This window comes from Lampetra planeri, chromosome 1 (genome assembly GCF_965212315.1).
Source record: "Lampetra planeri chromosome 1, kcLamPlan1.2.h2, whole genome shotgun sequence".
NCBI lineage: Eukaryota > Metazoa > Chordata > Hyperoartia > Petromyzontiformes > Petromyzontidae > Lampetra > Lampetra planeri.
Window position 1 is genome coordinate 1197636 of NC_136107.1, and position 14969 is coordinate 1212604.

The 14969-nt window shown below is 49.0% G+C and overlaps 1 protein-coding gene across 9 annotated transcripts in view; it reads left to right on the forward strand.

Moving 5' to 3' along the window:
• The window catches only part of LOC144722472 (tensin-3-like), a 144308-nt gene that overhangs the window by 115531 nt on the left and 13808 nt on the right, over window positions 1-14969 (forward strand). For 8 of the 9 annotated variants that reach the window (XM_078600876.1, XM_078600728.1, XM_078600964.1 and 5 more), the window contains 11 exons: window positions 759-809; window positions 2095-2217; window positions 2833-2897; window positions 3358-3441; window positions 3552-3664; window positions 4758-4818; window positions 4966-5041; window positions 8019-8151; window positions 9148-9213; window positions 9995-10111; window positions 13447-14943. In XM_078600876.1, the coding sequence (XP_078457002.1) occupies window positions 759-809; window positions 2095-2217; window positions 2833-2897; window positions 3358-3441; window positions 3552-3664; window positions 4758-4818; window positions 4966-5041; window positions 8019-8151; window positions 9148-9213; window positions 9995-10111; window positions 13447-14943 (2386 nt within the window). The remainder of the gene's footprint in view (window positions 1-758; window positions 810-2094; window positions 2218-2832; window positions 2898-3357; window positions 3442-3551; window positions 3665-4757; window positions 4819-4965; window positions 5042-8018; window positions 8152-9147; window positions 9214-9994; window positions 10112-13446; window positions 14944-14969) is intronic. The other variant, XM_078600792.1, reaches the window with a different exon arrangement.

Below are 14969 nucleotides of genomic sequence, written 5' to 3' on the forward strand. Positions count from 1 at the left end.
CTATTCTTAATATTCCATCGGTGTAGAAGGCAGCTAGCTGCATCTGCCATGCGATGTTTTGATGCAATTCAGTGTAGACGATTGTTTGCGGGATAAATTGAATCCAAGAGAATCTTCTGCCGATGACTTGATGTCCTATGATATTCTACATAGAGTTGGGGCCACAGTAGGAATATTGATGCGAGGCTACGTGGTATCTGGCCTGGCATTTAGCACAAAGTCTCTAAGTTTGGATCTCAGTGGGTCAAAGACTTAAACTGTGGCCTAGGTCATCGCGTTTGGCTGGGGTGTGTGTGCACAGTTGAGACGTCTGTCAGTGAATCATCTCCACCGCCTGTGAGATACCACTCTTCCGGTTGAAATTCTAAGTTCTTTGCACTTGAGTAGCTTCGGCCCTCTTGTCGAATGTGCGCTACAAGAAGCAACCCCTGAGAATACAGGCCCTATGGCATGAGGTCCGATCTAAAATTGCTCATTTTGGTCTTGTGGCGGTGGAATTGTCAAAAAGAATGGCTCGTGCTACTCTTTGTATTATGAATACTTCTTTTTCCACCTATGGACGAAGGCCTCCCCCACCTTTTAGTAGAAAATGGGTTGCTTAGTTTTTTGACCATACTTCACCACGCTGGCCATTGTGGATCGCGGTCACAGTGGCCCCTCCACACGTAAGCAATGTACACGCAGGTATTGATTTAGTTGGTTGCAAGTTTACGTTTGTATCACGAACGAGTGCAAATATTTTTTTTGGTTTTTTTTAGATTCTCAACCTTTCCGAAAGAAGGCACGACATTGAAAAGCTCAATCCGCAAGTGAGTACCTCGATATCGTACGCAGGATAGGAGCAAAATAAATACCACGTTCAGCACATCACAAACATCTCTGCTCGTTGTGGCTCACATCCTACTCCAAAGGTCAGCATTTGCAACTTGCTTTCGGAGAAATTGTGGCAACAGAGGAAGTCAAACAAACATCAGCCTACTGTCACCACCTAAGAGAGACCCTGTCCCACCTCAAGCCATTCTTTTGAACTTTCTCGTGAGAGTTAAACTATGCTGGAGTTACACGCTTGAGAGAAAAAAAAACTCCCATCGCGCCACGTGCATTATTCAACATTAAATAATGGATTTGTTAATAAAATCAACAACGGTGCACCGCTGAACGTGTGCCTGCTGTTTAATTGACGTTCGATCGTTTCTCGTTTGTTTCTCAGTCCGCTTGTCTTGGCGAGGGTCGTGGCAACAGCGTGCTGAGTAGTGGCGGTCCAGACCTCCCTTTCCCTGGCGACAGACTCTAGCTCTTCCTGAGGAATTTCCAGGGGTTCCCAGGCCAGCTGAGCGGCGTAGTCCCGCCAGCGTGTCCTGGGCCGGCCCCAGGTTCTGATTGAAGGGAATTGGAGTCAAGGCAGTGCCCTCCGTGTGCAAACGGACAACGTGGGGGAGGGGGGGGGGCAATCATCTTCACGTACAGCTCTCGAGCCAGTGCCGTGAATCCCTCATTTTGTTGACGCTCAAGGGATGATAGACGGGGGTTGACCCCCTTGACCACGAGTGGGACTTGAAGCGTTTTGGTTGCGAGTCGCGTGCACTCTAACCACGTCGGCATCTTGCCAGATAACGATTTCATTCCAGAAAGTACTTTCTGCAGCCCATCTGCTCGCAATAGGGTGTGGAATTGTAGTACGCCACAAGATAATTCATGGTCTGCTGCTGTGAAGCAGCATGGAGGGTGCCGCAGCTGGGTTACGTAATCGCCCGGGACACATTTCCACTTGGAGTGTTTACAGCAATGAACAATTTTCTGGTATCGCTCGAATAATTTTCAGTTTTTATGTATGTATGTATGTTGAACTTCTTTCGCACCGTACGTAGCCAAACGCACTTATCGGAGGTGTGGGGGAAGGACAACGAACTAAAAGCAAAATAGAGTTTTAAATAAATTAGTTTTCAATCTTGATTTAAAAGTGTAGAGCTCCAGTGGCTTCCCATAACCATTGTTCGAATGGTTATGGGATATGTAAATGCTGCCAGGCAGGAATAAAGGTTAAGAGCTCCTACCGTGGGTGTTGTTAATGCTCGGAAAACCGTGGCGTGGCAGGTGAAGGACTTTGGATGGCCCGACCTGCACGCCCCTCCGCTGGACATCCTCTGCAGCCTGTGCAAGGCCATGGACTCGTGGCTCAACGCGGACCCGCAGCACGTCGTCGTCATACACTGCAAGGTGCCTGCTGTGCGCGTCGGTGACGTGTCACCGCTGTGAAACCTGGGAACTCAAAGGAGCTTGAAATACGATCCCTTTCACGGGCTTTGTTAACCGCACAATCAGTGTCTGTGGTTTGCTGTAAATATTGAGGTCTGCAGGAGGACACCTAAAAGAGGAATAGATTTATTGTCACTTTCATTTTGAACCTTGCAATGTCTTCAAATATTCACACGGGAGAAAAAAAACACTTACGTTACTTTATATTGCTTTTTCTTGGTTCTTTCGGTAAAGTCACGTAGAAGGGAAGTAATAAAATAATAAAAATAAAGCATAATAAAATAAAATAATTCTCACGACGTTTCGGCTACAGGTGAAGACGGCTGCTTGCGTTGTAGCCGAAACGTCGTGAGAATTATTTTATTTTATTATGTTTTATTTTTATTATTTTATTACTTCCCTTCTACGTGACTTTACCGAAAGAACCAAGAAGATAAATCCCTGCAGTCACGAAAGCTTTAAATCGAAATTTATATTGCTTTGTCACGAATTGAGCGGTGGTAAACAAACCATCTTTTGTGTTCTTAATCAAACATATTCTTACCGTATACCATTGAATCTGTGTTACCTCTGCAGGGCAACAAAGGTCGAACTGGTGTGGTGGTGGCCTCCTACATGTACTACAACAGCATCTGTGCCAGGTACAGTGACAGCTTCTGAGACTAACCCCCTGAATATGAAGCAACGCAGCTTGCGTTGAGATCGCAAATCCTTGGTCTCCCAGGTTTCTTGCTGTGGTTTCCCACCTGATGATGATTGCTTGTGTTGCGATCGAAACGTCGTGATTTATTTTATTTTATACCTACGCGACTTTACCGAAAGAACCAAAGAGTATAGGTTTCTTAGTTTTTGGATTTTGCTCAAGCTACCCCTGAAACACTGCACCTTACTCCACTTGTAGAACTTGGCTCAAGCCAAGTAGTAGAGTCCTACTACTTTTGTTTTCTTAGGTGCCCCTTTCAAAGAGAAATGTGTCTTTTCATCGCGTTTTCACCGCCTTATAAATAACCCATTCGACAGATGGATGACCCAAATGCCATGTTTTTCATGTCACAAAGGAATTTACATTTATGAAATGCCCTTTGTGTTATGATCTCGCAGCGCTCACCAGGCCCTGGACAGATATGCAATGAAGAAATTTTATGATGACAAAGTGGCAGCTGTGTCGCAGCCCTCGCAGAAGAGGTGTGGAATTCTTCACCTGACATGCGCTCATTTGTTTGGTCGTTGTTGCATTTATTTGCATTTCCTTCAGCTCGTCTTATCTGACGTCGGTGATTTTGTGGATTTTGCAGGTATGTCACCTATTTCAGCGAGCTCCTTTCTGGAAAAACCAAGGTGAACAACATGCCCCTCTTTCTGCACCACATTGTGGTGCAGGGCCTGCCCAACTTTGAGGCCAATGGAGGTAAGCCACAGATTGGAGTGTTCACTGAGCTATTTAAAACAAAAAATATATGCGTTTCTTAACGTTTTATTGTATGATCAAGTTCTACCAACGTTAACGTCACTTCGAGGTCACTTGGAGTTTTGTCAAATCAAAGCTGTTTGTCTAAATGTTGTCTGCTCATGCGGCTCAGCAGTGGAGAAAGCACCTCGCAATCGGAGAGTTGCGTTTTCAAATCCTGGGTTGAGACTTAGCCCATCCTCCGTTTGGGGTTCGATAAAATGAGTACCGGTTTGTGGGCAAGTCCAACGGTGGTTGTCCTATGGATAGACTTGCTTCCATCACAGGAATCTGGAATTTCCACCGCTGGCTTGGGGCTGTTAACAGGAAATGATCACCGCCCGGTGCTCAATTGGGAGTGAGCGGTCACTTTGAGTTTTTACTTTGCTAAAATGTACCAGCTTCCAAAAAACCCCCATAATTGTAAATAATGATCCGCCACTGTAAGCCAGTCAATCTCTGTTCCCTCTCTCATTGCCTGAATCATCAGCCCACTGTATATGTTTTGTCCATGAAAAGGCAGTGGTGAGTGTTTTTTTTTGTTTAATTATGGCTTTGCTATCATGCCAAACCTCATCCGTAAATCAATACTCTGGTTTTGTAAACATGAAGGTTTGACAGGAATTTACATGTCTTATTATCAGTTTATTTTTGTATTGGCCATAAAGCAGGCACTGGTACAATGATGTACACTATCCGTGTCATGTCGGGACATCCTGCTGGCTCGATGGGGCCATATTTATCGTGTAAACACGGGGCAGAGTTCACAACCTTAGTAAACTTGTCCGAAAAAAACATCTTCCTTCACTGGTAAAAACGATCATAAATTGTGACTTTTGTGTAAAAGTAAATCTTGTGCCATGTTTTACCCATTACGGACAAAAACAAATGGGTGTAAATAGTTTCTTAATGTTGCAGTCATGCCCAAACTGCCCCAAAAGTTTTAACCTTATTTGCTTTGGAAGTGTCTGCTGGTTAAACTTGGCTGGAGCCATTAACGTGCTCCCCTGTTACAAATATCCCATTCTTAGTAAGTTCCTGTTTACCGTCGCAGGTTGCAGGCCATTTCTCAAAATATACCAAGCCATGCAGCCTCTCTATACCTCTGGCGTCTAGTGAGTATGGCTAACTGCACGCATATTCCGTTTATTAAAATAACTCACGGCAGTGAGTCATGTGTCAAAAGTGATTCATATTTCCCTTGAGGAATTGTAAATGTCTGTTTAAAAAAAGAAACCGTCCTTTTTCTTGTTTTTTTGCAGCAACATCACAACCGAACATTCCAACAGTTTCTGTATTACAATCGAACCCGGGCTGCCCCTGAAGGGTGACATCTTGGTAAGTAGCACATTAATTTAAATTCTCTTCATTATTGATTTGGTCGGCAGATGAAAGAAAATAAAATCCGTCTTTGGGGATTTTAGTTTGCGTCGGCGTGACACAAGAAATCTCTAATGAAACCCATTTTGTGGGCGCCAAGGAAATCGTGAAATCGTGAAAACTTTAGGTTGAAAAGGTTCATGGAACCTGAGAAAATGGAAGACACCTCCAAGGAGTAATCTGAGTGGAGATCTGCCCATGTCTAGGGGCCCCGTCACCATCCCAGCCGCGAGCCGGTAGCCCGACCCAGCCAGTCGCGCCATGGCAGGGCACGCGGCGATGGCGACATTGATAACGAAAGCCCCCCGACACGATTTCCCCCTACCCCACCCGCCGTTATCCTGTCTGTCTGTGGCTGTGTCGCCAGTGCCTCTGTCACGCAACAGCAGGTAAAAGTGGCTCCCTATGCTCTACGCCGACTCCTTGCCGGCATACTTTCATGTACAGTTCCGTATAGGTTTTCACGATTGAAAATCTGAAATGAAAGGGGCTTGTTCTGTGTGAAAACCACGTGTTTGAAATTTACGACTTTATTTACTTTTGTCGTTAACTAAACCATTGTGCAAGGGGCCGCAAAATTAATGCAACGCGTGTGAAAATGACCCGGCCAACCGGCGCATAGGCACAATTTAAGCATTTGTTTTGGATTATTTTCCCGAGGGCCTGTGAGCGGACCGCTGCGGCGTGTTTGCGTCCCGCTGCACCTGACCCTGAGCGAGTGCCGGGGAAGAGCGTAGGGGGAGAGAGATAGTCGAGGAATGTCAGGGCCTCCGACGTGTCGCTTCCATCATCGGCGAGGGAGATGGGGACAAGCGGCATTAGTGAAGCGATGCTCTCCGTGGCTCTCGTTTCCTGCTCTGGTCGCAGAGTCCGCGCTATGTGCCGGATCGGGTTACAGATAATGGAGCAAATGTCAGGAACGTCTGTGCTGGTTCCACCAAATGAAGGACACGTTAGGAGATTGAGGCCTGTTTTACATGTGGGGTGATGACATGCAAGATCTGTGTTAACAAAGACTGCCTTGAAGGTGTTCACGTTCACGTGTGACACTTTCAACATATTTTGCGTTCATCCATGTTTTACTTATATGTATGTAATGTAATTAACATATCTCAAAAAAATAATCTTCATTGGCTCAGCAATATCATGGAGTTCAACATATCAATATATTGCTACGAGTAAAATATATTGCAGCAGAATTTTAAATAACATCTGCAGCCACCGCATTTGTCTTTTCCCCCATGGCCAGAGGATGCTCCCAACAAACTTGTACGCAGGGCAAAAAAAAAACAACGGCATTCATTTGGCTCGGTTACTTAGGTCAGAATAAATACTAGGGAGGGAAGTGCTGTTAGAGGCGCTCAATGCGGATGCGCGTGGATGTTGTGAGAGGGTCGGTATGGGGCCCTTGTCCAGCCCATGAGCCATGGGAGGAGCAGCCGCGGGAGCGCCGTGCTTACACGCGCAGCTCATGAAAGGACACAGTGGCTTCATCTAAAGTCATGTAAGAGGAAACCTTTGCTTTTTTACAAACACAAGTGACAGATTTGAAGAGCCAAGATTGATCAGCACTTTCCCCCGGCCCTCTGCAGTCCTGAAGAGCTTTTGAAGTGACAGCTTGTGGAGTTACGGTGACATGCACCTGTACCCATGAGTAGTCCCGTTGAATTTTCCTCTATATCCATCACTCTTCTCGGGATTCCTGGTCCCATTTCGCATTACTCAGATTTTTTTTTTCGGGTCGAAATTTAACAAAGAGCATGTTTATATTCTCAGCCGGCAAAGGTAATGATATATATTTTTGGTTTCTTTATTACAAAAACAAATTGACTTCAGTATCATGGCAGTATAAGAACCGCCACTTGGTAATATGGTCAGAGAAAAAAAACACAAAGTTGCTAAGGAAATAATTAAAAAAATTGTTGTGGTTTGAATCTCGCAAAAAAACATTCTTTCAACTATCTTGTTGGTACACCCCGAAAAATGTGGCTGTGACAGATGTAGCCTTTAGCCTCGCATTCCCTTCAGAAGTACTGTACGTTCAGCATGTGGCCTGCACGCTAGTGAAAAACACGTGTGTGGCGGCGGTGCAGCAGCGGCAACAACAGAAAAGACCCCACAGCACCGGTGGTGCGAACAGCAATCAGTGCAGTTCCGATTGCTGTGGATTTGGAAAACGCTTGCGCCTTGGGTTGCCACCTGTCCTGGTTTGCCTCTTGCTAATGGAGCCAGAGCAAAATCTGTGAGTCTTCCTAGTGAATAAATTATCTCCTGGGTAATTGTCAGCTGCGTTATTATACCACTGCAGCGATCAAGATGATGGTGGTTCAAGTGGCTCAGCGGTAGAGCGAGCGGCGTGCAATTGGAAGGTTGTGAATTTCAAATCCTGATTGGGGATCGACTCGGCTCATCATCCTACCGGGTTCGATAAAATGAGTGCCACTTCATGGGGAAGTCAACAGTTGTTGTTCTACGGATAGACTCACCCCCATCATAGGAATGTGGAATTTCCGCCGCTGGCTGAAGGCTGTAAACTGGAGGTGAGCACCGCCGCAATGCCAATTTCAGCAGGAAAGAAAACTTTTGCTTTGACAGTGCATTCACAAGTGCTTACTCTTTGGTTTGTTTGGTAAAGTCACGTAGGTAAAAAATTCAAATAGCGTCGTGAGTTAATTTATTTCATTTTTTCACCTACGTGACTTTACCGAAAAACCAAAGAGTATGAATCGTTGCAGTCACGAAAACTTCAAATCACAAGTGCTTCTCTATTCTTCTTCCCATGATGCCCCTGTTTTTTTTGTTGTACCTCAGAGGTGGCCACCGCTAGCTCTCGCCCCCTCCTCTAACGCGAAGCGGAAAACAAAACAACTAAAAAAACGTGCCCCCCTTTTTTTCCTCCCCGCCCCCCCCCCCCCCCGAACGTTCACGTGCGAAGGTCAAGTGCTACCACAAGAAGTACCGCTCGGCCACGCGGGACGAGGTGTTCCGCGCGCAGTTCCACACGTGTGTGGTGCAGGACTTCAGCCCGCTCGCGCTCGGCAAGGAGGAGCTGGACGCCGCCTGCCGCGGTGACGATCGCACGACGGACGCGCGGCCACTCGCGAACAAAACACCTCGCCGCCGTCGCGCCGTCGATCTGATACTGCTGCGTGGCTGTATAAAGGGACGCGAGGCGATGCCAAGTTTGCGTCGCGGCCCTGCATGTCTTCTTGAAACTGATGGCGACGACGCGACGCACGTGGAGTTTGGCTGACCTGCGGAGGATAAATCTGCCATGGACCACTTTCCTGTGCTTTGTGCTGAATTCGCTCGCTAATTGCGTGGGTGTGTCTGTGTAGTGTCGCGGGTAGCGCTACGCTGCGCTACGAACCCGGCCACCCGAGTTAAATTCCCGCTCACGGCCAACACCGGTGATGATTATCTGAACCGATCCTGGGCCTCCCCTAGGTCGACTCAGCCTCAAATGAGTACTAGGTGCGGTGTGGGGTAAAAATCGCCACTAGGGAGACAAAGTTGGCCGGGCGTGGTGCTCGCCACCCACGTGTACCGTCCCGGCCTTCATAGGTGCTCGCTAACAGCATTTGCCCCAACAATGTGTTAAGGCTATATGGGGGATTTTTTGTCGTTATCTTTGTAAGCTTAAAAGTGTTCTATTTCCCAGTGCCGAGAATCGTCTGACGTGTAATTCGCTACGTATCAACCGATCGGCGAGCTCGCTTTGCCGTTCTGATTGTATTGGGTACCATATTACGCAAGAGCTCGCACAGCTTTTGTCACGGACACGTCTGTCCGCTAAGTTGGCGCCGATTCAGCGAGGGATTTTACGTCTGGCCCCCCCTTGTGTTGTTGCTGTAGGTGCCTCCGTGCACAGTGGCAAGCGAGATCGTAATCACCGCCGTTCATTCACAAGGGCTATTGTAGCTGCAAGTTTACACGTAACTCTGCGGCAGAGACCAATACGGGCTAGCCAGTCTCCTGGAATGTAGCAAGCCGAGACACGTGCAACATCATTCAAACGCGATGAGAAACCACGTGAAAGTTTTGACCAAATGCTTTTGTTGCAGATGAAAGATTTCCTGAAAATGGGAAGGTTGAGTTTATCTTCTCACCAGGTCCGGAGAAGCCCCCAGGTAGGACATTGTTTTTTGACGTTTTTTTTTCAGAACAGATAACTGCGGACAGTGTATAAGGCGGAGGGTAGTGCAGTGGTTAATGCTTTGCGCGATAATCCCGGCAACCTGAGTTTGATTTAAAGCCACAGCTGGCTTGAGGAGCGGACTGATTTTGTGCTGCCTGCGTCACTGGCCGGTAAGGTTGGGGGGGTCTGCTAAAACAACTCCGATGTTTGGCACCGCGTGAGGATGGAAAGGCCTTTATTCAGAAGTCTATTGACAGCAGGCTGTAAATTGTTCATGTATGTAAGTAAGCAAATCACCTTACTCGGTAACTAGTTATGATGATAGTGAACTGGTCACATGATAAACCTGAGAAGTAGACTCAAGCATGTGGTCCATTTGGCTGAATGTACGAAAGAGCAAGCACATTAGACTTGCGTAGTGTGTGTGTATGTTGAACCTATTTCGCACCGTACGTAGCCAACTGTACTAATCAGAGGTGTGCGGGAAGGACAACAAACAAAACACGAAAATAAGTTCTAAAGAAATGAATTTTCAATCTAGAGAACGAGTTTTTAATCTAGAATGAAGGATAAGGCATTCAAACTCGGTCTCTCAAACTCAGCACAACACATTTAAGATTTCATCTTTTAAAAAATATTTGTATTCAGATTGCACGGCAAAGGCCACAAGTCGCTGCGATACAAAACTGCGACGGCCGCCATACAGCACCACAGCACGGCTGTGTTCATCCGTTTCCCACCCCGGCAGTGAAAGAATGGCTTTTCTCTTTCAGGCAGTGACATGTATCAGAACGATCCCGAATTAAGTGTCGATTACAACACCTCGGATCCCCTCATCCGCTGGGATTCTTACGAAACCTTTAACGTGCACCGCGAGGACAGCGTTGAAGGTACTGAATGTTTCTTTTTTCTATATCGCACGCATTCGTCGTAAGGAATTTGTCGGTATTTAAAAATAACACGTTGGCTCTAGCAGTTTCACACTGCTACCTGCCCGCCACACCGCACAAGGAACTACATACATGCTGCAAAAGGCTGCGCATACATTGAATGATAAACCAACACGAGATGCGTGATGTGTTGAAGAGCAAAGGACATTTTTGCTGAGGTCTACGAGATCCAACGGAGATGTTGCTGCTCAGAGGCTCAACAAATGTTTGCTCTGGGTTGGTGCCCCCGAGGTTGCTGGCAGGCTGGTGGGTAAACGCCGACAAAGATTTTCCCCGTTCAACTGACCTGGCCCCTGCGCTGGGCCCCAGGAGGGAAAAGAAAGATATTTGTCGAGAAGTTCGCAGCCTTGCAGGATATGCACATTTTTCTTGCTTTTGCCTTCGTGGCCCGCAAGCTCCGGCCTAGGATAGTGCCTGATGGTGGCCTCTTTTCTCCGTTGTCTATGCGATTGATCCAGCGTTGATATCTTGAGCCGTAGGTATGCACAGTCTAAACCGCTTTTACTCGTCGCGTTCCCTTTCCGAGTGGAGCGCATTGTGTTGCTTGCGGCGGTCTCCCACGGACACAGGCGTTGTTGGCGGGCGAGTTTGCTGAAGTAGATGGCCGTAAATCTTTATTTTATCGAAACCGTACAATCGCCATATGACCCGCAGCCTGACTGCGTCCACCACTGCCTGTTGGACAGATTGGCAGTGGCCGTACCACATGTTGCTCCATAAAGCTCTCGCACGCGATCCGCGTGCAGCCTGAAACGAAACTTTTTATTTTACCAGGTAAGGCTCATTGAGCTCCTGCTCTTTTTCAGAAGCGACCTGGCCACAAATGATAGCTCAACGAAGTGGCTTTTCAAGTGGACAATTTCCAGCGGCCAAATTACTCTTAAGCGCATATTGATTCTAAATGTGGAGGGAAAACCTGGAGGACTTGCAGAAATCCACGTGGCCACGGGGATAACAGACAAACTTCAGATCATTCAGGCGTCAGGGTCGGGATCGGGATCAAACCCACAACCTCCTGTTTACCAGGTGAAGTAGTTAACATCTCGCCAAACGTGGCGTCCTAGGTACGGCCAACCTTAGAAACAATCCCAATCTTCAGTGCCATTTGCGAGAACGACAGAACCACCCTTAGCCAGGAGAGGTTTTGGTTAAAGTTAAAATTAACGTTCGTACTTTTTGAAGTTGTCCTTGATAGTTTCCACCTTTGTGTTTTTTTTCCTGCAAGCACAGCGTGGAGGCAGAGGGGGTGCTCATGTTGTGGAACGGCTGCGTGTTTGTGGTTACTGGTGACCTGCTGTTGAAGTGTCATTTGTCATGGTCGTGTCGCGTAGCTCTCTGTGAGGTGTGTATTGTGGGGTCGATTGTGTCCCGCAGAGAGGGAAACGGCTTCGTTCTGTCGGAGGTTCAATGTTTTGCGTGCGCCGCAGAGATGTGAAACAAAAGTCACGAGGTTGTGCTGTAACGTTCCTGCAAGTCAAAACATTTGCGTAACCAACGGAAGGTGGACCGCTGGACTTGTTAAACGTTTGAACGGTGATGTTTTAGTTTTTGTGGATTATTTTTTTCTACAGTGAATAGTGTCGTGTTATGTAACACAAATAGTATTTTTTTTTTACAGCTATGACTCAAAATAAACCTCGATGCTCTCTTACGTAGCGCTACAGGACATAGCGATTCATAATCATACCACACGGTAACTGTTTCTATCGAAGCCTCGCGGGAGGCACAACAACTGCTAACTCGGTAGAAACCGTGGGGATTATACTCTCGGAATTTGCAAGCTCCGACAGAATCAACTTAGGTGGTTGATGCTGATCTTATTTGGAAGCAAAAGATTGCAAACGCATCATCATCGCTTGATTTAAAAGAATCTGGTTCATTCCACGCCTCTGGGCGTGATTCTGCCGAGGCGGTTGTCGGGTTTGCAGTGCGGCTGCTCGATACCCAGAGACGTAATCAAACGTGCAGGGGGGAAGGTCTCCCCTGGGCCAGCTGATGCCACCGGCAGCCCTGAAGTGACGACCGCTCGGCACGCAGGACGACGCGGCGATGGCAGTAGCTGAGCCCCCGCCTGAGCATTGTCAGGGGACGAGTGCGCACGAGCGGACCAGCGCACGTCTGGCCCCTCTGCTGCATCGGGGACTCCCGTCCTCCTCCCACGGCCATGCGTTTGTGACGACGATGTCGCGGTGCAAAGAGAGGCCCCCTTTCAAATCCACGTCTTTGTTTGTCGAGCACGTCTACGAGGAGGAGGAGGCGCGTGAAGGCAGGAACCTCCCTGTCGCGAACACCGAACGTTGGTAGAATGTTTAGAAACGCTCCACTTTGTATTTTGTTAACGAGCGAGATGGAGGAACGGAGAGATTGTTGAACCGCCTCCTCCACCCCCCCCCCAGAAAATTCTTCACTTTGTTTTTTCCCCCTCTTCTCTCACCTCGAGTACAGTACACGACTGTACCTCTGCCAAATACTTGAGAGCTGTGCGAGAGCCGCCGTGCCTCATATTTCCCGAATTCCATTCTTAATCCGTTTAGTATGTTGAGCACAACTCGGAGATTTAAAGCCTCACACGTACGCACTTGTGGCAGCACACGCACCTTGCCATCACCGCGGGGCCCATCGCCGCCTTGCTCGTTGAACGTTTCCATGCAGCAGGCGAAGGTAAGTGCGTGGGAGACAAGGATATTGTTAATGTTTGGCCGGTTAGCTTGAAGCTCATTTGTGGATGATCTAGTCGATATGTCCACGGTCAACACGACGGCTGAAAACGTTGGCTTTTGTCAGATGTCTTACTTGGCGAGGAATCTGCAGGAAGGTGCCTCCTAATCCTATAAAAGTTTGGAAAGCAGCTTTGAAAAAGTACATTTAAAGATGTGTCGTTTTGTCGACTCACTCTTGTGTAACAAAAGAAAAAGTAAAAATAAATACTGTTCTTATGCAAGACGTGCCAGCTGTTTACATTTGGATAACCCCGAGTAAAAACATAACCCAAAGTAAAAAAAAAGTTTGGAGCTCTAAGTTCGGAGCTCTCTTGATGTTGCATAAGATGAATAAATAACATTTGATGGGAGTTTTAAGTTATTGGGAATTAAAGTTTAGTTTGTTAACATGTTAACAGACTCCTAAACAAGCTTGCTGTGCTCTACACTCCACTGGTACCAACCCGCTACAAACGCCCCACCCCATTTAGTGCCTCTCGTCTCGTCGAACGCGCGAATACACCGACGACGTGAAACCCGTTAACGCGCCATCGACGTGTCCCCATTCCTGCACAGAAGTGCCCCACACGGAGGGCCCCGTGGATGGCAGCCTGTACGCGAGGGTGAAGAAGAAAGGCTCCACGGACAGCGTGCCGGCCGCCGGCAACGGCCTCTCGGTGCCGACCAGCGGCGCCGCGCAGCACAACCGCTCCATGAGCACCGACTCGGGCAACTCCACCGCGTCCACCAAGACGGAGCGCACCGACGACCCCCACAGCCACCTTCACGGAGCCGCAGCGGCGGGGGGAGCGGCGGCCGGGGCGGGTGGGGCCGGAGAGCCGGCAAAGCGGCCGGCGCGGAACGGCGGCGGCGGCAGGGAAGAGTCGGCGTGTGGGACGGCGCAGGCGAGCGCGGCGCTGCGTGTGGTGCCCGTCCAGGTGCACGTCAACGGCGGCTCGGCGGGCACGGAGCGCGAGACGGATATTCTGGACGACGACGACAATCTGGCGAGCGGCGGCGCGGGCGGCTCCGGCAAGGCGGGCGAGGGCGCAGTCGGCGCCAGCGCCGAAGATCGCGTCGCCGCGAGAAACCGCATCGTCGACGTTCAGCCGGCCCTCGTGAACGGGTATGCTCACGACCGCAGGGCTGGAAATATCCCGGGAGAAACGGTCGTGATGAATGCGGTGAACCGAAGTTACAGCGCTGCACCGGTGAGGAATGCTCACGGTAACAGTGGAATGGGACTCTATCAAGAGCAGACAATGAAGTCCTCGAAACTAATAAGAAGCCCTGAGCCTGTTCCAAATCAAACGGTGGCATTTGACCAGAACAGTGCCTACCAGCACGTAGGGCCTGCCTTCCAGCAGCAGCAGCAGCAGCCTTCTGTAAATCATCAACAGTCGATGGCTGAACGAGGGGGCTTTTACGGACACCCGGCGGCTGCGGAGGTGACGGGGGACAGAATGGGAGCGCCGGCTCCACAGAGAACGCCGCAGATCCCGGCACGCAGCATGAGCAGCAGGATGGCGGTGCAGCGTACCGCGAGCAGCTGGCAGAGCCGCTCGCGACCGCTCACGCGGCAGCAGTCCGACGTCACCTACGACCGTCCGGCTCCAGGTAAGGCCTACGAGCAGGAGCTGCCTCCTGGCCAGGTGCTGGCGCTCGGCTTTCCGGATCTTCAGGCGCAGGCCGACTTTGAGAAGTCTTTGCTGGAGCTCAACAAGCTCATCCAGGAGTTGGACCCAACCTTCAAACCACTGGGACCGCCTCCGGATGGCAACTGTGCGATCGTCAATCGGTCAACGACAGAAAGCACCGCCGGCCATCGTTCACCCTCCAATAAGTCCATCGTATACAACCAGGCTGTTAATGGGAATGGATATGTCCAGAAACCAGTGGAAGAATACACGGAAAATATGAGGCCCTCTGAGGAGGTAATTGTTCAGCACACTCAAACATTAGCGTTTGCATCGCCAACGGGGAGCAGTGCACCGGAGCAAGGGAAGCCACAAGAGGTCGTGCACAACGGCCGGGTTGCCTACGCCGGAGGATTGTGTGCAGCACAGCAGCCAGGTCAGTGCGGCCTCGATTGACGAACA